Source organism: Eleutherodactylus coqui, chromosome 6 (assembly GCF_035609145.1).
Source record: "Eleutherodactylus coqui strain aEleCoq1 chromosome 6, aEleCoq1.hap1, whole genome shotgun sequence".
Lineage (NCBI taxonomy): Eukaryota > Metazoa > Chordata > Amphibia > Anura > Eleutherodactylidae > Eleutherodactylus > Eleutherodactylus coqui.
The window spans coordinates 8,555,004-8,581,386 of NC_089842.1; the positions used below are offsets into that span (position 1 = coordinate 8,555,004).

At 55.2% G+C, this 26,383-nt stretch overlaps 1 protein-coding gene across 15 annotated transcripts in view; it reads left to right on the top strand.

Annotated features, from left to right (window-relative positions):
* The window catches only part of PHLDB1 (pleckstrin homology like domain family B member 1), a 157,218-nt gene that overhangs the window by 61,352 nt on the left and 69,483 nt on the right, over positions 1-26,383 (top strand). For 13 of the 15 annotated variants that reach the window (XM_066606144.1, XM_066606148.1, XM_066606137.1 and 10 more), the window contains one exon: positions 24,968-25,090. In XM_066606144.1, the coding sequence (XP_066462241.1) occupies positions 24,968-25,090 (123 nt within the window). Of the gene's footprint in view, positions 1-11,758; positions 11,954-15,268; positions 15,373-24,967; positions 25,091-26,383 lie in introns of those variants that run through there. The other 2 variants (XM_066606153.1, XM_066606154.1) reach the window with 2 other exon arrangements.

The following is a 26,383-nucleotide window of genomic DNA, read 5'->3' on the forward strand; positions in this document are numbered from 1 at the left end:
TGAGTCAAAAGTCTCCTTACAGTCTGGATACATGTATCACACTGCTGTTATCCGTCACACCTAAGGTGTTTTTCCTGCGGCCCTTGGCAAGGGCGGACAGTATCATGGTGGCCAGTCCTTCATCTATAGCCGTTTCATGGCGCCCTGATTGTGCTGCATCATCCACACCAACTTTAAAATCAGTGTTATAACATAGTCATGCATGACCTGCGTGGCACGTGTTGCATTGAATGCCTGAGCCACGTGAAGTGTTGGCTCTGACCCTGCCAGCTAGAGTGGCATATAAAGTGCCCGTTACATGAACTGATAATGAACGTTCCTAGGAAAGTTCTTTAACCCGGCCATCAGGCTGTGCGAAGGAACCGCTGCGAACGAGCAACACTTATTATGTGATGACTGCATGTTTTATGTGGCACAAAGAATGATTGTTGCCAGCGGCACATCTGCCCGTGTGAACAGGGCTGTGCAGCCAACAATGAGGAAACTCGATGGGGACGAACAATCGTTTCTTCCTAACAGTCTGATTTTGACCTCGTAGATATCAATCTTGTTGATTGGCGTTCGTCATCATCAGCACCTCGATGCGTGTAAAAGGACTCCAGGCATTGAGGATCAGTACGATTCAGTTAGATTTGGGTAAACTAGAGCTGCGTTCCCACACAGCAAAATCCGCCTGCGGCTGAACCCTAGTGGGCCGCAACAGCCTATGGCCACACGATTGTGCAGTTCTTGGGAAGACATTATTGCACAAAGCACAGGGGACATTCTTTGGCTCAGGACACACAGTCTGGGGCCACATGTGGCCGAGGATCCACCCTCCTATGGTGACCAATGGCTGAAAGCCAGGATACCTCTCCTCTTCCTCCATCTCTTCACCACATGAGGGTTGAAGGTACCCCCATGTGGCCGGCACTCCACACTCAACCGCAGAAGATGATGAAAGCCCCTTTCCCACTCTCAGACTCTCACATTTATAGGGTCTAGCACACCATGTGACAGGACAGAAATTGATACTTTTCCAGACATATCCCGGCCACATTCAGACATTAACCTCTCACGTGCTGCAGCTGTGCAATACACGTAACTAGAGACAGGACAGTTTGCACAGTGTATTCACACTGAAGACGTGACATGTATGACAACTATGGAGGGGCCAGAAATATAGACTTCGGGTCACTACACTTACCCGTTGTATGTAGAAGGTGATTTGGGGCGGGCTGCACCAACCACGATATTGATGGCAAACTGAGATCAGCAGCTCAACTAAGTGTAACCAACATGCATTGCAGCAACACTTATAATCTAAGATTGCTTATCTTCCTTGAGAACCAAAGACTCAGGAATGTGGAAATAAACATGATCTGATCCGCCTTTCCCTGACATCAACTATTAGGGGAGAAGTCAGGGCCCGGCGGTGCACAGGAGGCGGTCAGCTGCCGACATCTACCGTCAGGAGAGAAGTCAGGACCCGGCGGTGCACAGGAGGCGGTCAGCTGCCGACATCTACCGTCAGGGGAGAAGTCAGGACCCGGCGGTGCACAGGAGGCGGTCAGCTGCCGACATCTACCGTCAGGGGAGAAGTCAGGACCCGGCGGTGCACAGGAGGCGGTCAGCTGCCAACATCTACCGTCAGGGGAGAAGTCAGGACCCGGCGGTGCACAGGAGGCGGTCAGCTGCCGACATCTACCGTCAGGGGAGAAGTCAGGACCTGGCGGTGCACAGGAGGCGGTCAGCTGCCGACATCTACCATCAGGGGAGAAGTCAGGACCCGGCGGTGCACAGGAGGCGGTCAGCTGCCGACATCTACCGTCAGGGGAGAAGTCAGGACCCGGCGGTGCACAGGAGGCGGTCAGCTGCCGACATCTACCGTCAGGGGAGAAGTCAGGACCCGGCGGTGCACAGGAGGCTGTCAGCTGCCGACATCTACCATCAGGGGAGAAGTCAGGACCCGGCGGTGCACAGGAGGCGGTCAGCTGCCGACATCTACCATCAGGGGAGAAGTCAGGACCTGGCGGTGCACAGGAGGCGGTCAGCTGCCGACATCTACCGTCAGGGGAGAAGTCAGGACCCGGCGGTGCACAGGAGGCTGTCAGCTGCCGACATCTACCATCAGGGGAGAAGTCAGGACCCGGCGGTGCACAGGAGGCGGTCAGCTGCCGACATCTACCATCAGGGGAGAAGTCAGGACCCGGCGGTGCACAGGAGGCGGTCAGCTGCCGACATCTACCATCAGGGGAGAAGTCAGGACCCGGCGGTGCACAGGAGACGGTCAGCTGCCGTCCAGCTAATGTGTGCATCGCCTGTAGTTAGCATTCAATGATGTGGAATTGATCCAAGAAAGGTTGAATTGATGGACCAGGTCTTGTTTTCTAAAGACACTCTGTCACCCTCTTTTTGCCCCCCTCTCGGAGAGCCCCATAAGGCAGTGACGGTCAGACTGATCACAGTGATACCTCTGCTGTGTGATCCGGGTAGTCATTTTGGAGAATCTTGCATTTGATTAGTAGCAGCACATGTATAGAGGAATACAGGAAGTAGTCCTGACTCTTCATCAGCTGCAGGCTGCAACCACCCGACCTCCAGCCATTTGCTGACTGCTGTCTGCCTATTACTGTGCTTAGAGAGAGAGAGCTGCCAGTCATTGGCTGGAGGGCAGAGTGGGTGTGGCTGCAGCTCATGAATATGCAGGACGAGTTCTCTGTCTGCAGAAACATGCAAGTTTCTCCCAAACTCCTGCACAGATCCACACAGCAGACATATCAGTGTGACCGGTGCTGTCTTATGGGGCTCTTAAAGAGGGAGGCAAAAACATGGCGAGTCTCTTTAACCTAAAGAACCATGTAGAACCAAAACGGTGTGGATGCAGTTCTTATTCATTCCATTCCAAATCCCCACGCTTCCACCTGTCATGAATTTAACCCTTAGTGACGCGGCCCGTTGTGGACCTTCTGTGCTAATCATGCAGCACAAATGACGGGATACATTTTTTTCTGCAGGTCGGTACGATTAGGACGATACCAAAAATATTGATGTTTTTAGGTTTTTACACTTTTGCACAAGAAAAAAACCCTTTTTTACCAAAATCTATATTTTCCGCAGTGCTGCGTTCACAGTCCCATAACTTTTTTATTTTTCTTGGACGGAGCTCTGGGGAAGCTTGTTTTCTTGCATGGCGAGCTCTGGTTTTTATCGGTACCATTATGTGTTACATGTGGATTTTTTGATCACTTTTATTGCAAAATGACCGAAAAAAAGCATTCTGGCTCAATGTTTGAAGCTTTTCTTTTTAGCAGCATTTGCCGTGCCGGATACAAAGTGTCATCAATCTATTGTACAAGTCATTACAGATACAACCATACCCATCAGGTCTTCTTTTTAAATCTTCAACAAAGAGTGCAAAGTGCGCAAAAAAAGGTTGTTTTTTTTTACATTTCTTATGTCCCTGAAGGGGACTTGAACATGCGATACAAAACTTCAGGCGCGCTCTAAAAACGCACCTCTTCAGGGAGGCATACCATATCCCCTAAACCAACCCCCTCTGTATCCCCCTGATAACATGCTCCCTGACCTACTGACTGCAATCCCTGCCAGCCGCCAACTGCCCCCTGCATTCATACGAATGCAACCACTATACGGCCTGACCATTGTCTGTGTTTAGCATCCCTCTCTCCACCCCGCCATACCGTGCCCATCTCCAGCCTCTTTACCTTCTGCATCCCCCCATTATCTGTAGTATGCAAGCTCGTTGCAGCCCCTCATCCCTACTGTCTCCATCAGCTGATTACTACTGTCACAGAGGGAGCTCCCCCCCCACACTGTGGACCCTTTACATGCCGCGATCAACATTCATTGTGGCATGTAAGGCCTCCCTCGCACGTGCGTTGTGGTAAGTGCCGCGATTTAAATCGCGACGCTTTGCCATAATTTTACTTTCGCGGAGTTTACCATACATCATCGATGAGATGCGCTAAATGGCCAAAATAGAACAGACACCGCTGGAAAATCACGGTTCTGGAAAGCGCTGCGATCGAGTGGCTGTCTGAGCGGTCCTATTGAAAACAATGGGAGAGTAATACCGCGACTAGCATGGTGCTGAAAGCGCCGCTCTAATCGCAGTAAAAACCGTCTGTGACAAATTGGTCGCCAGCGTTTCTGTGACCGTTAATCTGAATGGGGTCTGCACAAGCTGCAGAAACGACCCCATCCAGACCGAAGAAAATGATTGTTAGTTGCCAAATGTCCTACAACAAATCTTCTGTGTGCCGACAGACCCCGAGGCGGGGGGGGGGGGGCTGCGGGGGGGGGCTGCGGGGTCACATGACATCACATGCGCACATCTGATCGCAAGCGTTTGGGATTTAACAATCACAAGAATCCTCTTGATGTTCCTTCCACAAAGGCAGCGATCACATTGCATGGAGCTGTGCTGCATTCCAGGAAGTCTATGTATATTGTGTGCAGGAGAGGCTTCCACATGTAACGGGGCGCAGGTCACACGGAGCTGCTGTTACAAGCGCCGGCCACCGGGCTCCGAGCAGCAGCTGATCGGTAGGGGTCCTGAGCGGCGGACCACCGGAGATCAACTACTGCTGACCTATCCTGAGGAGGAATCCCCTGGAAACCCCTTAAACTCAAGACATTCTACATATGCTCCTACAAGGCGGGCTTCACGCGACCACAGAACACGCAGGGGACAGATCCCATTGATATCAGGGAGTTCCTTCACAGAAGTCAATGAGACTGCGCAAATGTGCGCAGAATACTCAAGGAGCTGCGTGAAACACCGGAATTCCGCTGGGAAAAAAACGTGTATCTTGAACTCATTAGACTAATTGGCTATTTCATGGCCGGGGCGTCGCACAAGGCATGTGAAAAGTACAGTAAAATATGCCGATGTGTGCGCAAAAAAAACAACATTCGATGCGCTAAAATGTGGCGCTCATGCATACGCAAATACTAATATGCCCATGTGAAGCCGGCTCAATGCTCACTGCAGGAGTGTGCTTCACTGAATGTCTGTCGCCCCCAATCACCGAGGACTAAGGGCTTATTCACACGAACAAGAAACTTGCGCCGGTTTTGTGTAATGCGCACAAAACTCGCACGCCTATGAAATCCACGCTTTTGAATGATTTTGTTCACATTAGCGGTTTTTTCCTCGCTGCGAGGGGAAAAAAATGGTCACATTTTCTATTTTTTAATGTTCTTGTGGGGTGAATCGCTCGCCGTTTCCTATGGGATCTTGGAAAAAATCGTACGGCGCTTGCATGTGAGTGTGACTTTTCCCATTGAAGTCTATGCTTCACATGCTTGAAGATCACAATTTCACAGGGGCAATGTGATCTTTAGTTGCGTGTACATGTGGTTTCACGGACCAGCAGGGATCGCGCCTACGTGTTTATGGGAACCGATGAGCGAAAACTGGGAACACTCAGGAAAAGGCAGAAGCCAATCAGTATTCGGGGGAGACACTCCTCCCAGCAAAGTTGTTGGTTAGTCGTCGACCGATGAGGATTACCTGTTTACACCCGACAATAATTGATCAACCAGCGACCGAGGGGCTGGTGAACGTATTCCCGCTGTCGCCCACGCGGTGGCCATGTTTATAGGCAGCATTTGCTCTATCAATAGACTATTTGGATGATAGTCGTCCCGCGTACGTCTCCTCTAAGCCGCTTATCTCCACACAGGCTTACACAGGGATGCTAAGACAATGGGGCTGATGTTTGGCCTCCGGCATAGTGATGCGGATGACGAGGAGACAGCAGGTCACAATGACCCCATCTGTCCTCCATTGTCATGATAATGGTGCCCCAGAGGACGACCCCGTGATGTCCTGGGACGGCCGGCTGCAGCATCAACACAAGTACGAACCGCGGGATTCTGAGAGCCGCCTATTATAGTAGAGACGATCGGCCGTCCACAATACAAGGTGGTGATTGGCGTCACAAAGCGATGCAACTCACGGAAACGCGTTATCTGATGGTTTCACCAAATGTGCTTCGTGCCGCATGAATACACCCTCAGGCCGCTGTCACACCAGATACAAAATTGCGCGATTTTGTGGCGATGTGACAGTGCATCTACATGAAGCCTGTGGGTTCCTTCACATTAGCGATGTTTTGTCTGATGACTTGTTGCTAGGATACCAGTGGCGGCGCGCTCTACCTGCCGTTTCTCGTAGCCCATTTTTCCCTGCGGAGCCTCCTTGTTTATCGCATCGCACAAAATTGTGATACATTTTAACATTAGGAATGGCGCCAGAATGAGGGCGCACGAGGGCGCACGGAGTTTAGGACAAATATGTTGTGCCAAAGAAGTAAACGTGACAAGTTGTTGTAAGTGAGGAGACGTTTGGCGCTCGTTTTTGGCGCACATCCAACTACATGGAAAGGTCATTTTTTTCCTTGATTTTCCTGCATTTTGTGTTTTTATCGTTATTTTAGAGCAATTTTTGTAGCAAAACGCATTCCTGAACACAAACTGATGCCATCTTGATGCAGGTGGTTTGCGCAGACTGGCAGGTTTTGGGTTTTTCCCCCATTTCTTGTGTTAGGCCTCATGCACACCAGTGATTTGAGCTGTGGCGAGCGGCTCTGGATCCCGCAGTAAACCCCGCCCACAGCGTGCAATGAAAAATGATTCTTCCTGCACACGAGCGGAAACCAATCGCAGCTTCACTCGCGGATGATAAGTCGCAGCATGCTACAGTCCCCCTCGGATTCGTGCGCAGAATACGCTGTGAACAGAACCCACTGATTTCCCTGCATTTGTTCTCAGGCGTGGATTTTGCATCTGGGCTGCGCAAAAAAAGACCGAACCCGCTGCGTGTATCTGCGCACTAAAAGGTCCCTATAGAAGTAAATAGCGGCAAATAACCGCATCGGGAACTAATTACCCATTTCAATCAGTCGGTGTTTGTCGTGCGCAAACTGTGAAGAGCACGGGGATGGGGGGGGGACTGTGAGGAGCACGGGGGATGGGGGGGACTGTGAGGAGCACGGGGGATGGGGGGGGGACTGTGAGGAGCACGGGGGATGGGGGGGGGACTGTGAGGAGCACGGGGGATGGGGGGGGGACTGTGAGGAGCACGGGGGATGGGGGGGGGACTGTGAGGAGCACGGGGGATGGGGGGGGACTGTGAGGAGCACGGGGGATGGGGGGGGGGACTGTGAGGAGCACGGGGGATGGGGGGGGGGGACTGTGAGGAGCACGGGGGATGGGGGGGGGGACTGTGAGGAGCACGGGGGATGGCAGTGGGGGGACTGTGAGGAGCACGGGGGATGGCAGTGGGGGGACTGTGAGGAGCACGGGGGATGGCAGTGGGGGGACTGTGAGGAGCACGGGGGATGGCAGTGGGGGGACTGTGAGGAGCACGGGGGATGGCAGTGGGGGGACTGTGAGGAGCACGGGGGATGGCAGTGGGGGGACTGTGAGGAGCACGGGGGATGGCAGTGGGGGGACTGTGAGGAGCACGGGGGATGGCAGTGGGGGGACTGTGAGGAGCACGGGGGATGGCAGTGGGGGGACTGTGAGGAGCACGGGGGATGGCAGTGGGGGGACTGTGAGGAGCACGGGGGATGGCAGTGGGGGGACTGTGAGGAGCACGGGGGATGGCAGTGGGGGGACTGAGAGGAGCACGGGGGGATGGGGGGGGACTGAGAGGAGCACGGGGGGATGGGGGGGGACTGAGAGGAGCACGGGGGGATGGGGGGGGACTGAGAGGAGCACGGGGGGATGGGGGGGGACTGAGAGGAGCACGGGGGGATGGGGGGGGGACTGAGAGGAGCACGGGGGATGGGGGGGACTGAAAGGAGCACGGGGGATGGGGGGGACTGAAAGGAGCACGGGGGATGGGGGGGACTGAAAGGAGCACGGGGGATGGGGGGACTGAAAGGAGCACGGGGGATGGGGGGGACAGAGAGGAGCACGGGGGATGGCGATGGGGGGACTGTGAGCACGGGGGATGGGGGGACAGAGAGGAGCACGGGGGATGGGGGGGGAGCATGGGGGATGGGGGGGGACTGAGAGGAGCACGGGCGATGGGGGGACTGTGAGGAGCGTGGGGGATGGGGGGGACGGAGAGGAGCGCGGGGGATGGGGGGGGACGGAGAGGAGCGCGGGGGATGGGGGGGGACGGAGAGGAGCGCGGGGGATGGGGGGGGACGGAGAGGAGCGCGGGGGATGGGGGGGGGACGGAGAGGAGCGCGGGGGATGGGGGGGGACGGAGAGGAGCGCGGGGGATGGGGGGGGACGGAGAGGAGCGCGGGGGATGGGGGGGAGCATGGGGGGGGGGACTGAGAGGAGCACGGGGGATGGGGGGGAGCATGGGGGGGGACTGAGAGGAGCACGGGGGATGGGGGGGGACTGAGAGGAGCACGGGGGATGGGGGGGACTGAGAGGAGCACGGGGGATGGGGGGGGGACTGAGAGGAGCACGGGGGATGGGGGGGGGGACTGAGAGGAGCACGGGGGATGGGGGGGGGACTGAGAGGAGCACGGGGGATGGGGGGGGGACTGAGAGGAGCACGGGGGATGGGGGGGGGACTGAGAGGAGCACGGGGGATGGGGGGGGGACTGAGAGGAGCGCGGGGGATGGGGGGGGGACTGAGAGGAGCGCGGGGGATGGGGGGGGGACTGAGAGGAGCGCGGGGGATGGGGGGGGGACTGAGAGGAGCGCGGGGGATGGGGGGGGGACTGAGAGGAGCGCGGGGGATGGGGGGGGGACTGAGAGGAGCGCGGGGGATGGGGGGGGGACTGAGAGGAGCGCGGGGGATGGGGGGGGGACTGAGAGGAGCGCGGGAGATGGGGGGGGGACTGAGAGGAGCGCGGGAGATGGGGGGGACTGAGAGGAGCACGGGGGATGGGGGGGGGACTGAGAGGAGCACGGGGGATGGGGGGGGGAACTGAGAGGAGCACGGGGGATGGGGGGGGGACTGAGAGGAGCACGGGGGATGGGGGGGGGACTGAGAGGAGCACGGGGGATGGGGGGGGGACTGAGAGGAGCACGGGGGATGGGGGGGGGACTGAGAGGAGCGCGGGGGATGGGGGGGGGACTGAGAGGAGCGCGGGGGATGGGGGGGGACTGAGAGGAGCGCGGGGGATGGGGGGGGGACTGAGAGGAGCGCGGGGGATGGGGGGGGGACTGAGAGGAGCGCGGGGGATGGGGGGGGGACTGAGAGGAGCGCGGGGGATGGGGGGGGGACTGAGAGGAGCGCGGGGGATGGGGGGGGGACTGAGAGGAGCGCGGGGGATGGGGGGGGGACTGAGAGGAGCGCGGGAGATGGGGGGGGGACTGAGAGGAGCGCGGGAGATGGGGGGGGGACTGAGAGGAGCGCGGGAGATGGGGGGGGGACTGAGAGGAGCACGGGAGATGGGGGGGGGGACTGAGAGGAGCACGGGAGATGGGGGGGGACTGAGAGGAGCACGGGAGATGGGGGGGGACTGAGAGGAGCACGGGAGATGGGGGGGGACTGAGAGGAGCACGGGAGATGGGGGGGGACTGAGAGGAGCACGGGAGATGGGGGGGGACTGAGAGGAGCACGGGAGATGGGGGGGACTGAGAGGAGCACGGGAGATGGGGGGGACTGAGAGGAGCACGGGAGATGGGGGGGACTGAGAGGAGCACGGGAGATGGGGGGGACTGAGAGGAGCACGGGAGATGGGGGGGACTGAGAGGAGCACGGGAGATGGGGGGGACTGAGAGGAGCACGGGAGATGGGGGGGGACTGAGAGGAGCACGGGAGATGGGGGGGGACTGAGAGGAGCACGGGAGATGGGGGGGGACTGAGAGGAGCACGGGAGATGGGGGGGGACTGAGAGGAGCACGGGAGATGGGGGGGGACTGAGAGGAGCACGGGAGATGGGGGGGGGACTGAGAGGAGCACGGGGGATGGGGGGGGGGACTGAGAGGAGCACGGGGGATGGGGGGGGACTGAGAGGAGCACGGGGGATGGGGGGGGACTGAGAGGAGCACGGGGGATGGGGGGGGACTGAGAGGAGCACGGGGGATGGGGGGGGACTGAGAGGAGCACGGGGGATGGGGGGGGACTGAGAGGAGCACGGGGGATGGGGGGGACTGAGAGGAGCACGGGGGATGGGGGGGACTGAGAGGAGCACGGGGGATGGGGGGGACTGAGGAGCACGGGGGATGGGGGGGACAGAGGAGCACGGGGGATGGGGGGGGACAGAGGAGCACGGGGGATGGGGGGGACTGAGAGGAGCACGGGGGATGGGGGGGACTGAGAGGAGCACGGGGGATGGGGGGGACTGAGGAGCACGGGGGATGGGGGGGACAGAGGAGCACGGGGGATGGGGGGGGACAGAGGAGCACGGGGGATGGGGGGGGACAGAGGAGCACGGGGGATGGGGGGGGACAGAGGAGCACGGGGGATGGGGGGGGACAGAGGAGCACGGGGGATGGGGGGGGGACTGAGAGGAGCACGGGGGATGGGGGGGGGACTGAGAGGAGCACGGGGGATGGGGGGGACAGAGGAGCACGGGGGATGGGGGGGACTAAGAGGAGCACGGGGGATGGGGGGGACTGAGAGGAGCACGGGGGATGGGGGGGGGGGAATTAGAGGAGCACGGGGATGCGGGGGGGGGGGAATTAGAGGAGCACGGGGGATGCGGGGGGGGAATTAGAGGGGCACGGGGGATGCGGGGGGGGGGAATTAGAGGGGCACGGGGGATGGGGGGGACTGAGAGGAGCACGGGGGGTGGGGGGGACTGAGAGGAGCACGGGGATATGGGGGGGGGACTGAGAGGAGCACGGGGGATGGGGGGACGGAGAGGAGCACGGGGGATGGGGGGACGGAGAGCAGCACGGGGGATGGGGGGTACAGGACTGTGAGGAGCACGGGGATGGGGGGGGGACTTTAAGGAGCACGGGGGTTGGGGGGTACGGGACTGTGAGGAGCACGGGGGGGGGGGGGGACAGAGGAGCACGGGGGATGGGGGGGGACAGAGGAGCACGGGGGATGGGGGGGGACAGAGGAGCACGGGGGATGGGGGGGGACAGAGGAGCACGGGGGATGGGGGGGGACAGAGGAGCACGGGGGATGGGGGGGGGACTGAGAGGAGCACGGGGGATGGGGGGGGGACTGAGAGGAGCACGGGGGATGGGGGGGACAGAGGAGCACGGGGGATGGGGGGGACTAAGAGGAGCACGGGGGATGGGGGGGACTGAGAGGAGCACGGGGGATGGGGGGGGGGGAATTAGAGGAGCACGGGGATGCGGGGGGGGGGGGGAATTAGAGGAGCACGGGGGATGCGGGGGGGGAATTAGAGGGGCACGGGGGATGCGGGGGGGGGGAATTAGAGGGGCACGGGGGATGGGGGGGACTGAGAGGAGCACGGGGGGTGGGGGGGACTGAGAGGAGCACGGGGATATGGGGGGGGGACTGAGAGGAGCACGGGGGATGGGGGGACGGAGAGGAGCACGGGGGATGGGGGGACGGAGAGCAGCACGGGGGATGGGGGGTACAGGACTGTGAGGAGCACGGGGATGGGGGGGGGACTTTAAGGAGCACGGGGGTTGGGGGGTACGGGACTGTGAGGAGCACGGGGGGGGGGGGACTGTGAGGAGCACGGTGGGCACAAGACAACAGCCCGCCATGCCGGCCGGACCCCCGTGAGGTAATGGCGGCACACAACATGTCTGACTCTCCCCCCACAGCCCGGGCGTGAGGCGGCCGTGAGTCAGTCCTTCTGGGTGGGACGGAAGGGGGTTGCCGCTCAGCCCTCCCTTTCCTGCCCCTTCCATGGATGGATAGTAAGGCCGCCTGTGATTGGGCCGCCCCCGGGCTCGCTGGCACAGCTGTGGAGAAGAATGGAGCCGGGATGTCACGTCTGAGGCGCCCGGGGCTGCCGGCCGGGATGCCGCCCGTTACCGCTGACAGCCGCCCGTCTACACCGCCAGCTTCTCGGAGTGTTCACCTTCCGGAGCCCCGCCGGTAAGTGGCCGGGGACACCCTGCTTTGTGGTGGAGTTACAGGCTATTGTTCCCTGTTATCAGCCTCCTTCCATGCTGACAGGGATGCGGCTGCTGGGGGGGTGATTGCCCCTTCTAGGCTTTGGTTCATCTCTAGGACCCCCCAGCACACATGAGGGGACCCCCACAGCCCCTCCGTGGGGTCAGACGAGGCCCCCCGCACGCTTCCTCTCCGGGGACTCTCGAGGGTATCTGCTTTCAGCTGTGCCTAAATATACCGGCGCCAAGAATATATATAATGGCATCCGTCGTCCCTGGAGCCCGCAGACGGTGCCCCGTAGACGCCCGCCGCTATAGGGGGTCTTGTTCTATATAGGGGGCAGCGATACGCTGACTCATCGGCGACCTAAGATACCGGAGGAGGCGGCTGTAGATCCGTTATCTGGGATCCATCATGGCGGGATCTTAATAATGGTTCCTCAATATGCGGTCGCCGCCGTCGTGGCGGTATACGTCCCTCACAATATGCGGTCGTGGCGGTATACGTCCCCCACAATATGCGGTCGTGGCGGTATACGTCCCCCACAATATGCGGTCGTGGCGGTATACGTCCCCCACAATATGCGGTCGCCGCCGTCGTGGCGGTATACGTCCCCCACAATATGCGGTCGCCGCCGTCGTGGCGGTATACGTCCCTCACAATATGCGGTCGCCGCCGCCGTGGCGGTATACGTCCCTCACAATATGCGGTCGCCGCCGCCGTGGCGGTATACGTCCCTCACAATATGCGGTCGCCGCCGCCGTGGCGGTATACGTCCCTCACAATATGCGGTCGCCGCCGCCGTGGCGGTATACGTCCTCACAATATGCGGTCGACGCCGTCATGGCGGTATACGTCCCTCACAATATGCAGTCGTGGTGGTATACGTCCCTCACAATATGCGGTCAACGCCGTCATGGCGGTATACGTCCCTCACAATATGCAGTCGTGGCGGTATACGTCCCTCACAATATGCGGTCGCCGCCGTCGTGGCGGTATACGTCCCTCACAATATGCGGTCGTCGCCGCCGTCGTGGCGGTATACGCCCCTCACAATATGCGGTCGTGGCGGTATACGCCCCTCACAATATGCGGTCGCCGCCGTCGTGGCGGTATACGTCCCTCACAATATGCGGTCGTGGTGGTATACGTCCCTCACAATATGCGGTCGCCCCCGTCGTGGCGGTATACGCCCCTCACAATATGCGGTCGCCGCCGTCGTGGCGGTATACGCCCCTCACAATATGCGGTCGCCGCCGTGGTGGCGGTATACGTCCCTCACAATATGCTGTCGCCGCCGTCGTGGCGGTATACGTCCCTCACAATATGCGGTCGCCGCTGTGGTGGCGGTATACGTCCCTCACAATATGCGGTCGCCGCTGTGGTGGCGGTATACTTCCCATACAATATGCGGTCGCCGCCGTCGTGGCGGCATACGTCAATATCTGGTTGCCATGGCGGCGTACGTCCACGTCTATCTTGTCGCGGCCGGTGTGGCGGTGTGCATCTCCGCCCGTCGTGCGTCACCCCCGCGATGTAACGAGCCGCTCGCTCAGGGGGTATTAGTAACGAGTCTTGCGGGTCTCTGCGGAGCCATCATGCAAATACGCAGCGCAAATGCAGGTATGAAGTTCATGGTGGTTTTCAGGCGCCGTTCACACAAACGTGTTTTCCGCGTCCTGCTATATTTGCTGGGATCTGATACGTAATCCGTGCTGCGGTTTCCGTACTGAACTGCGCCATTTCAAAATGGAAAACCGCAACAGGAATCCGAAGCTCAGAAAAAATCTGCCACGTGAAAAAGGCCACAGAAACACGCGAGGGTCCGTGTACTGGCGTGGAATTGGCCCGCGGTTGGCGGTCGTCCGTCGCCGCTCACGTCGGCCTTATAGAGCTGTGATTGGTCGGCTGAATGTGCTCACATGGGGAGGAGTAGAGCCGACTAATGCGCACATCAGCTGACAGACGCACGGTTTGCGTGTTCGCTGCCTGATGTTTTACACGTTTACAAGGACCGACTATCCGGGAAACTAACGTTTGAGCGAACATTCCTGCCTTAGAAGGGCTTCTTAAAGGGGTTGTCCAGTTATAGACCATCAATAGTAGATTGGTGGGGGTCTGCTGCCTGGGACCCCCGCCGATGAGTTGTTCTCTGGGCTGGTGTGCTTGTGTACTGAGCTGATTTCTGCGGCGAGCAGACAGCTCTGTTCCCTTTGCAGTGGCCAGACTTGGTATCACAGGCAGAGTTCTGATTGAAGCAAATGGGTGTAATACCAAGCCTGGCCACTGCATAGGGAACAGAGCTGTCTGCTTCCTACTGATCAGCAGAGGTCCCAGGCAGCAGAGAACTACTGACCTCCTCAGACCTAAGCGTCTGTTCACATGGAGCAGATCTGGTGCAGATTTTGACACTGACCCACAGCAGACTTCTGCCCCAAATGTTGCAGATTTCGACTCCGTTCTGCACCAAATTCCAGCAGGTCTGAAGCCCCCCCAGACTGCAGACGTGATGGTAGATGGGCAGATGTAGCATGCGGGGTTTGCTGCACACTTTACCGTGACTTTCCCCTCCGCTCTTCCTGCTCTCTCGGCATCCTGGGACGTGAGGATCCGCGCCGCTCTGCCCACCTGCGTTTACGAACATCTCCCCCACTTCGCTGCTACACGTTCCCCTACGGATTATCTAGGCGCAAATCCGCAGCATTTCCGGTATGTGTGATCTCGCCCTCAGCGGAATGCCCGGAGTTACCGGAGCCTCTAAGGATGTGCCAGTACTGTGCGGGGGATGCTGGGAGTTGTGGTTCCACCATAGCCGCGCTCCAGACTCTGAGGCTTACAGCTTCTGCCACAATGTCGAAGAATGGAAACAGTTTGCTAGAAAGTTACCGAACTTCACGTGCAGAAAACGGGAAACCTAAAGTTCCTGAAAGTTTACAAAGTGGTGCGGCTCCTCCCCTCCTTTGTGTTCGGGGGCGCGGGCTACACTGGGCACATATTCCATATATGGCGCTTTCATTTTTTTTCCCAATGTATCTTTTTTTTTAACTCTTGAGTGTGTGGGAGGCGGCGGTGACACATCCATCAGGACTTTATTATGATGTGAGGACGCACGCACTCGGGGGGGCCGGCTCGCCATGCGCTGGCTCTTCTTGTCTGAGCAGATTTTTTTTATAGCCCCGGGACAGGGATTTGTTAGGAAATGTCTAAAATAAACAGCGCTGGCAGAGCGGCCAATCGGAGGGCTGGGTGACTCCCCTGGTAATTATACGTGAGCGACTCCCTGCAGTTCCTCCTCCATCCACAAACCATGAGGCTTTGTTTACACCGCAGTCCGGACGGCACACAGAATGCGCTACTAGTCCGCTTACCTGGGTCCTCCGTCAGGTGATCCGGCCAACCAGGTAAGGAGGGTTAGAGGCGTGTAACTAGAATGGCGTAGTGATTATGGGATGATTGCGGCGATGCGATGTAGCCATTCTGCTCTTATGGCTGCCGGTTAGGATCCGGCGCTCGCCGTACTCTGAGAGCGCCTCTTGTTCCCGTCGGCGCAGCTCTGGGAGGGATTGTTGCTGCAGGATGAGCTGATGCTTCAGTTATACTGCTGTGATAGTAATTACAGTGCTGTTACCTCCAGTGATCACAGGTGACGTCTTGGTGATGTCTGTTGTTGTCTTCCTTACCTGGGCGCAGACCGCCATCACCAGCTACCACTCCTCTCTGCACGCTCTTCGCATATTGATGCTACCCCAATCTCCGTCTCAGTAACTCCTCTATAGTAAGAAGTGCCCCTCTTATACTACCCCCTGTGGCCATTCTTAGTTTTAGTGACACCCTTTGGCCCCTTTGGTTCTAGTGTACCCCTCCACCAACTCCTCCACCATGCAGTCCCATGTAAAAAAACATCCGTCGTTCCTCCCTCCCTCTCAAAGAAAGGTAACTCCCCTCCCTTTGACCCCAACATACAGTCCCATGTAAACGGCATTCTCCCTCCCATCAAGTCCTCTTACAGTCCCATGTAAAAAATGCAATACGCCCCCCTACCTTTAGTTCTTCAACATACAGTCCCACGCAAAACACATCTCTATCCTGTCTTCTCCCCATCCTGCATCCAGTCCCATGTAAAATCCTACCTACGTATGTGCTGTGTTTGGCGGCGGGTACTGATAGGAGTTAGTGGGGGGCTGGCAGCCTCCCCTTCTACTGGTCCGGGCAGCTGGTGGCCAAGGTCCGCACTTGGACCCTGGTCCACCTGTTCAGTACCTCTGGTCTAAAGAGTATATATAATGTATGGAATATAAACTAATTAGATAATCTACTTAACTTTGCTCTTCCGTGTCACTACTTTATATTATATTATAAGACATCCGTACGCGGCTTCTAAGTAAGTAATGCGTGGACGGCACGTCTGTCCGGGGAAGCCGCCGCTCCGCAGACGGACAGATGGCTGAATGCAGAGGATCTTGTAGCCTCTGTTCCGGCTGTTCCGGCTGCTGTCTCCCTCATACAGACGGCGCGGTCAGCGCACTTCTTGCCCAGACGCAGCGCACTGCAATACCTGTGTGTGGACACGTCCGCGGCCCTGGGCGCCGACGAGCGGCCCTGCGCTATTTTATCCTGTAAATTCCGTCAAAATGCCGGACTGCTGGTTGAACACCAAACAGACCCTATAATGGTCAATGGGGGTCCGTGGGGGCCAATGGACAGTGGGGGTCCGTTCAGTGCTGTTCGGTTTCGTCATAACACGGATTTGTCCGGCCGGGTGCCAATTTCCTGTTCTCCAATCGCAGCAAGAAAACAGAACCCCCCAACGCTGATGTGAAGGGGCCCTTCCTGAGGTACCGGTCTGCCGTCCGCTGGGGGGGATTCTGCACCTCGGTGCTCGTCCTACATATAATTAACAAAGAGGCTTCGTTGACTTTGACAGGCGGACGCTAAATGTGAGCCGCGGACTCCGGCGCTGCGAGACCATAAGAGGTTCAGGATGAATTCACACGTTGTTTGCTGCTTAAAGGGGGATTCCCCTATCCTCGCAGGGTAGAGGTTAAGATGCTGAACGGTGGGCAGCAAAACCCCCCACTGATTCAGAGAGATCACACCCGGCGTGTCCCCTTTCCGAAATTGACATAGGTGTAAGTATGAAGCCATAACTTTTAAAGGGATCTTCTAGTGATGGGCAATATTTTTCAGTTTTCTTCCACCTACTTGATGGGTGAAAACTGATACATTAGCGGGCGCCTGACTGCTGGGACCCCCAGGATCCTGAGAATGGGGGACCCATGTCCCCCCCTATTTCACAGCTCAAGATTCCCTTCTTCCATTTCTGTAATGTAGTAGTGAATGGAGCCGCCGGTCGCACATGTGTAGCAGCCGCTCGATTCTAAGCAATGGCGTAGACCAGTAGCCTGTCGCCGGGGCTCTGCTGTCGCCGGGGCTCTGCTGTCGCCGGGGCTCTGCTGTCGCCGGGGCTCTGCTGTCGCCGGGGCTCTGCTGTCGCCGGGGCTCTGCTGTCGCCGTCTGCCCCATTGACATTACGGCGCATGTGCAGCTCCCTTCATTTCAGGGGGCAGACGTAGGTACCCGATACAGGGCGAGGCTATTTTTGTCAGCCCTGTTAAAATTAATGGAATGGCACTCCTCTGTTCATTTCAATGGGGTTGACTAACTGCTCTGTCTGCGCCATTGAGCTGAATAGATCACCCCTACACTACAGATATGGGAGAAGGGATTATGACCTGTGAGGTGCAGGGACTCTGGTCCCCCATTCTGGGGATCAGTGATGGTGGTCCGACCGCTGGGACCCTCAATCTATCAATTTTCACCCATTCAGCAAATGGGTGAAAACTAGTAATGTTCCCACTGACCGGAATACCCCTGTAAGTAACAAGTGGCCTTGTATGTAGTAAAATACTGCCTCGGTCTGCCAGCTGCGGCGCCATCAGGTAACCTGCCAGTCAGACGCCTAACTGCGACTCGTACAGAATGAGACGGACGCCTGTGTGGGCGCTTCAGGGGGAGCCCTGTACGGTCGCGGGCGCTTCAGGGGGAGCCCTGTACGGGCGCGGGCGCTTCAGGGGGGAGCCCTGTACGGGCGCGGGCGCTTCAGGGGGGAGCCCTGTACGGGCGCGGGCGCTTCAGTGGGAGCCCTGTACGGGCGCGGGCGCTTCAGGGGGGAGCCCTGTACGGGCGCGGGCGCTTCAGGGGGGAGCCCTGTACGGGCGCGGGCGCTTCAGGGGGGAGCCCTGTACGGGCGCGGGCGCTTCAGGGGGGAGCCCTGTGCGGGCGCTTCAGGGGGGAGCCGGGTCCCCGTACAGGCGCAGACGTCTGCCGATAAATAGAGAAACCTCGTTTGAGTTGCGCCGCCTCTATCTCCTCATCCTCCTTTCTCTTTGTTTGCTAATGGTAAGCCTTCCAATCTGCTGTAATCTCCTCTGTATATCTGGCCAGACAAAACCTCACTTGAAGGCTGAGAGGATTACGGAGGCCGACCCTTCAGACTGAAGAATGGGAGTTGGGAAAGTAAAGCCTCCAAGATCTTTACAACCTTAATCACGGCCATCGCCGTAATCCGCATGAGATTAGTTATAACTGGTTCAAAGTTAAAGGAGTTTCTCCACAAACAACATTTATCATCTATCAGGACGATAAGTAGGAAATGTTAGCTAACTGGGACGGCCGCGATTACCCGGACCGGGGACGGTCACACGCTTACTTCCTCTTTGGTGAGGAAGAGTCTGTATGAAGTAATGGCTGAACTCCATATGTTTCTACAGGAGATATGGAACCAGGATATTACGTCAGAGATGTATGGGGGGGACAGGGTGTATATAGATTACATGTGGGGGTATCAGGATATTAGGTCAGAGATGTATGGAGGGACAGGTTGTATATAGATTACATGTGGGGGGTCTCAGGATATTAGGTCAGAGATGTATGGGGGGACAGGGTTTATATAGATTACATGTGGGAGATATCAGGATATTAGGTCAGAGATGTATGGGGGGACAGGGTTTATATAGATTACATGTGGGGGGGGTGTCAGGATATTAGATCAGAGATGTATGGGGGGACAGGTTGTATATAGACTACATGTGGGGGGTATCAGGATATTAGGTCAGAGATGTATGGGGGGACAGGTTGTATATAGATTACATGTGGGGGGGATCAGGATATTAGGTCAGAGATGTATGGAGAGGACAGGTTGTATATAGATTACATGTGGGGGGTATCAGGATATTAGGTCAGAGATGTATGGGGGGACAGGTTGTATATAGATTACATGTGGGGGGGATCAGGATATTAGGTCAGAGATGTATGGAGGGGACAGGTTGTATATAGATTACATGTGGGGGGTATCAGGATATTAGGTCAGAGATGTATGGAGGGACAGGTTGTATATAGATTAAATGTGGGGGGTATCAGGATATTAGGTCAGAGATGTATGGGGGGACAGGTTGTATATAGATTACATATGGGGGTATCAGGATATTAGATCAGAGATGTATGGGGGGGACAGGTTGTATATAGACTACATGTGGGGGGTATCAGGATATTAGGTCAGAGATGTATGGGGGACAGGTTGTATATAGATTACATGTGGGGGGGATCAGGATATTAGGTCAGATGTATGGGAGGACAGGTTGTATGTAGATTACATGTGGGGGTATCAGGATATTAGGTCAGAGATGTATGGAGAGGACAGGTTGTATATAGATTACATGTGGGGGGTATCAGGATATTAGGTCAGAGATGTATGGAGGGACAGGTTGTATATAGATTACATGTGGGGGGTATCAGGATATTAGGACAGAGATGTATGGAGGCACAGGTTGTATATAGATTACATGTGGGGGGTATCAGGATATTAGGTCAGAGATGTATGGAGAGGACAGGTTGTATATAGATTAAATGTGGGGGGTATCAGGATATTAGGTCAGAGATGTATGGGGGGACAGGTTGTATATAGATTACATGTGGGGGGTATCAGGATATTAGGTCAGAGATGTATGGGGGGGCAGGTTGTATATAGATTACATGTGGGGGGTATCAGGATATTAGGTCAGAGATGTATGGAGGGACAGGTTGTATATAGATTACATGTGGGGGGTATCAGGATATTAAGTCAGACATGTATGGGGGGACATGTTGTATATAGATTAAATGTGAGGGGTATCAGGATATTAGGTCAGAGATGTACGGGGGGACAGGTTGTATATAGATTAAATGTGAGGGGTATCAGGATATTAGGTCAGAGATGTACGGGGGGACAGGTTGTATATAGATTACATGTGGGGGGTATCAGGATATTAGGTCAGAGATGTATGGGGGGACAGGTTGTATATAGATTAAATGTGGGGGGTATCCGTAGATTAGGTCAGAGATGAATGGGGGAACAGGTTATATATAGATTACATGTGGGGGGATCAGGATATTAGGTCAGAGACGTATGGGGGGGGGGACAGGGTGTATATAGATTACATGTGGGGGAGGGGGTATCTGTAGATTAGGGCAGAGATGTATGGGGGGACAGGTTGTATATAGATTAAATGTGGGGGGTATCCGTAGATTAGGTCAGAGATGAATGGGGGAACAGGTTATATATAGATTACATGTGGGGGGATCAGGATATTAGGTCAGAGACGTATGGGGGGGGGGACAGGGTGTATATAGATTACATGTGGGGGGTATCTGTAGATTAGGGCAGAGATGTATGTCGGGGATTGTGGACAGCCTTATATGTCATCGATGATACTTTGAACTAGATGCTCTGGCCGATGTGCAGCCCGTGACGAGGCGGCAGGGGACGCTGTTCAGTGGGACGAGCCTTTAGAACTTAGCTGCTGTTAAACAAATGAGAGTTCTGACAAGTTTGTGCTCAGATGTTCACATTGGAGCGGCTGCGGATCTTGTATGAGGGCTACAACCCCTGCAATCAGCTCAATCAGCTGAATGGCGCCCCCCACCGATCAGATAGTGATGGCTTATACTGAGGATAACTCCTCAACTATTAACAACTGAATAATCCCTTTAAGTCTATGGACAGCCTTTGGGATGACAATCATTTCTGTAATAGGGTTTAAGCAAAACGTGCAGCACTTGTTATCTGAAGCTTCTGCATATCGCTGTATACAGGCAGTGCAGTCCAGGTCTCAGTAGGCGGTGTCATTGCACAGGACTGACCGCTTGGTCTTCAGCCTTCACCTCTCCTCTCCTACAAACATACATCAGCTGATTAGAGGAGAGAACAGGTGGAAACTGAGGCCCAATGCCCAAGGATGGATTTCCCGCAGAATTTCCGCGGTGGCACGCTGTTTTAGGATTGCATTAGTTTATGCCATCCTATGCCACCAGCCGCCATTTGACTGCATGAAAACTTGCGCAATATTTAAATCTTGGTATGTCCTATTTTTATGCGGGACTCGCAGAGGCTTACACAGAAACGTCACCTCTGACGCGCCGGCTCCACTCTGCTCATGTGTGGCTGTGCGACAGTCGGCACATCACATGTATGAAGTCAATGCTAGGGCATGGGATTCCGACCCGGCCGTGGGAATGAGGCCTTAAGCAGTCAGTCCCACACACTGACGGATCTCCTACAGAGACGTAAGGCCCTTTTACACGGGCCACTAGTCTTTTAAGCGACTGCATGAGCGCTGACATCACCGCTAAGGTCATTAGCGCTCGTGTAGAGCGTTCAAACTGAAAGTCCTGTCGGCCGCTCACAGGCTTCTCGTCTGCTTCTCGTTTCCTATGGGAAGCGCTGTGCGGGGAGCTCTCAGACAGGAGGAGGAGCCAGCGAGTGCTAACAAAGTCAGCTTAAAGAACTGCGAACGACAACTGAGCGATCGTTTCGCTTTCACAATTATCGCTCACTTTTGCTCATTTGAACGAATTTTGAGCGATAACCATTGTGTGTAAAAGGGCCTCCAGACTGCAATATCTATATGTAGTGACTAGTAATTATTAGGAAATTATAGTACCAGTGTTTCTGCAACACCGCTCTACTACAGGTCCTGGTGGCTGCTGTCGGTTTTTCCAGTTTCCAGTACTTTATACCAAACTGCAGAATGGCTCCTCCCACAGCAGTGATGTCACCTCAGGTCCTTCAGCCCACCGGATCTCTGTGGTGGCGGTAGGTCGGTGTCTTCTGTCAGAACTGCTGAGTTGTGTCTAAGATAATAGCAGCTTAGTTGTATTCTCATGTTATTTTTGTCCGCAACTTCCAAGAGCTCTAACTTTGTTGTTCTTCTGTCGGTCAGGCTCTGTGTTTTATATATGTTGTAGGACCTGTGATCATGTCACCAGGGGCGGAGCATGAGAAGCACATACATACATACAGTCAAGTGGTTGTTAGTAGTTTGACATGTAGAAACTACAGATGACAAACGCTGCTATATTTAATAGAAGAGAATCTATCCTCACATGCGGGATTCTGCAGCGGATTTACACCGCGGGAAAAAAATCGCGGCATGTTCTATTTTACTGCGTTTTTCCGCGGCGGGAGGTCTCCATTAATATAGTATTAATGGAGCCCGCCGTAACAAGTTTTTCCATGATTGCCAGCAGGGCATTTTTTGTTTACCTCTGTGGGATTCCCGTGGTGTAAAACCATAGGCGTATCCCGCCCCGTCTGTGGGCAGGAGGCCTGAGGAGTCTCTATGCATGTGCAGCTGCTGATAAAATGTAGGTTTCTTCAAAACTCCTGCACAGATCCAGACAGCAGATGTATCATTGTAATCAGTGGGACTGTCACAACCTTGTGCCGTTCTCCGAGAGGGGCAAAAAGATGGTGACTGGCTCTTTAACCCTTTCCAATCCAATTTGTATCCTGGTTTTCCTAGGGGGCTTACTCTTTTTCTGCTGTTATACAACGGCGCTATCTGCTGGCTAAAGCCAGTACTGCATGAGGTGACACGTTGGATAGGCGACAGCAGAGAGGCTGGCAATATACAGTAAGAGAACCCTGACGGATGTCGGAGCTGTACAGCCTTAAATCATAATGTCTTCAGACGTCACAGTGGATTGGAAAGGGTTAAATACTTAGCCCAAAATACATGTATTTAAGTTAAGGGGGAAAGCTGTCCTTCACCGTTCACCGCGGTCCTTGGGGTTATTGTAGTTAATGGGGCCGGACGGCCTGCAATATATTAATAGATGGACAAGGAATATTTTCTCTTGTAACCCGGTAAAAGGCCGGGCGGATGGCGGGTATATTTAGACGGTGAGGAACAAAGCTGCTTGACGCGTCGGTAATCTGAGCCCCACTTTATGACGTGTAACCCAATGCTGCGCTGTGTAGAATGGGGGTGCGATGGGCATCAATGAGCATTACTGCGGAGTACCGCCATATGGTGACGGAGCAGCATCACCTCTGGGGGGGTTACCTTTAATCTATGTAGCCTCCGTCCCACAGTATATGGTCAGTTGTTGAGTGGGGTCTCCACTGTGTGGATATACCATATAGTTGGCACTATTAGACTCGCCTGACTGCAGGATGCGCCCAGATTTTAGAAAAGAGGAAAAAAATATTTCACGCTAATTAAACTTTCCTGGGTGGTTTTGGGAGCGGCGGGATGGGCGACACGAACGTAGATCTCATGATCCAGATTCGGAGTCCCGTGCAAATTAGGTTTACTGCTCACATTTACAAACTTTCAGCTGTTTGCAATCAAAACGGAACAATTTGAGGGGGATGACTAGAGGATCGGCGGGCGTCATCAGCCGTCAGAACGGGGGTCTGTGACCCCTCGAGAGACTCAGCCTCCACTCCATGACTTTCTATGGGCCCACTGAAACGAGTCAAGTTCAAGCCCTCTGCGACGTCCGGCGCCCTCGTTTAACCCCTTCCCTCCTGGGATCCGGATCGCCTGATTGATGCAGTATAGAGTGTGATTTATGCAGTTCTGGGCCTTTTTGTAGGGTATCATGTTTATGGATTTGCCCCGGACGTCCTCGCTGGCCTCTTGGAATAATCTAGTGTTGCATATTGTAGCATTTTGAGTTGTCTAGGAGCTCTTGTAAAGGCCCATCTAGACACAACGATTATCGCCCAAAATTAGCTCAAAAGCTGTCTTTTGAGCGATAATCGTTGTCTAACTGCACGGACATTGTACAGTTTTCGTTTCGCCGTCGCTCATCGTTGTCTTTCAGCATGCTAAAGAGAAAGATCAGCCTGATCAGCGAGTCACAGCGGGATACAGTTGATACTATTGTTTCAGCTGTATCCTGTCCCTGAACACAGGCGGGGTGTGAAGAACACAGGCGGGGTGTGAAGAACACAGGCGGGGTGTGAAGAACACAGGCGGGGTGTGAAGAACACAGGCGGGGTGTGAAGAACACAGGCGGGGTGTGAAGAACACAGGCGGGGTGTGAAGAACACAGGCGGGGTGTGAAGAACACAGGCGGGGTGTGAAGAACACAGGCGGGGTGTGAAGAACACAGGCGGGGTGTGAAGAACACAGGCGGGGTGTGAAGAACACAGGCGGGGTGTGAAGAACACAGGCGGGGTGTGAAGAACACAGCGCTCCAGCTGTGTTCTGCATTCCCCACTTGGAGCGCTGCGCTGGGCGCTCCGAGCAGAGTACAGCTGGATGCAGAAGACAGGCGGCCCCGCTTGTCTTCTGCATCCTTCACTCGGAGCGCTAGGTTATTGCTGAACGTCGGAGCGATCACCGTGCGCTGAATGCACACAACGATTATCGCTCATAAGGCATCTTGAAGCGATAATCATTGTCTAAATGGGCCTTAAGAGGAGAGGCAGAGAGTTTCCAATCACATGTTGCGTATTTCTTTCACGTTTAGGCAGAACTCCCACACCCTCCCTATTAGCCAATCTTTGCCGCAGTTACCTCCCAAGGAGCCATCGTGGATGGCTTTCTATGCTTGTAGAAACTCCTCTGTGACCCGGAGACTTGTTGTTGCCGTCCGAATGTGTCCGGATTTTTTACGTTCTGCATATATAGGAGACGACTCTAATAAATGTTACTCCTCTCTTCACAGGTTGCATGATCTGCTTGGGCCAATCTACATTTCTGCGATTTAATCACCCGGCCGAGGCTCTCTGGATGAAAACCATGATTCCTTCTGCCGGGAGGAGCTCCTCAGCAAGCTTGCATTCTGCAGGTAAGATCTGCTCTATGGTCCTGTAGGCAGCGGCTGGTGGACTCTTATAGTATATAAGGTAATGCGGAAAGGACCTGTACAGGGAGCAAGAAGGGGAGCCCATCCTGACCCTAATGGAGCGAAGCTGTAATACCAGACACAACCCACAAAAAGATTCTTTATAACAGCATTCAGGGTGCAGAACGTCCTTTATGCCGGGCTCACAGGAACGGGCTGGATATCTGAAGCGGAAGACCTGCGTATGATCGCAGAAGTAAATTGCTTATGGTCACGTAGGCGTGCGATTTTGCAACCTGATGTACATTTAAGGACAGTGTATTGTCCATGCGGAAGAACGAATGCAAGCAGAAAGTAGCCCCCCCCCCCCCCCCCCATCCTTTAGGACGGGATGCTGCTCTCCCGGCTCGGCTGGTTTTATACTACTTATTTTGGAAGTAGTATAAACCACTTGTGGAGGAAGAGTAAAGAACAAGCAGAGGTTGCAGATAGTCTGGATGGTTTGTTGCTCCCCAGACTCCGTCCTGCATTGTTGGGCCACAAATTCTTGCTTTCGTTATGTCATTTGTTATCTGGTCTCTTGGCAACTTGTGTATGAATCCGCATCCATAATTGTAATTGCTTATGCACTGCGGATCGAACTCCTCCATAGAGATCAATGGCGCCCAAGCCCGCAATATCAGCAATAAAATAGAGCATGCTGCTAGTTTGCTTCCGTTTGCGGAATCCGCAGTTGCTACCCACAAGTGTGAGTGAACCGGCGAAAGTGAATGCATTTCAAGGTCCACGTATTACCGTGTATCATACGCACGGACGGCGATCACGGAATCCGCAATTCAGATCCGTTCATGTGAGATCGGACTTATTTCTCCATTAAAATTGCAACGTTTTGACAGTGTTGGTCTTGGTCAAGCAACAAAAAACAAAGTCCGCACCACCAACCAATACATGCGCAGGTACAGGTACGCCATGGTATGACCATACAGTACAATAACATAGGGCAATGGCAATCGCACACGTTTAATATCTGAAATAAAACGCATAACTGCTATTTACACGGCATAAGAATATAGCAGCTATGCATCGTCCAAAAGAGTGTGATGTTAGGAACCGCTAAGAACCCTCAAACTCCCAGGACTCTGATAGAGGACCTGGGGAAGACGGATACCACCCCTGGGGGGCAGAAAAACACAGTGCTCAATAACCCCATCCCATGTGTTAAACCTATCAGCAGGACGCATGGTGGACGTGTATCAGTGGGACTTGTAGCCGCGCGTGCCGGCATCTTGCAGTACT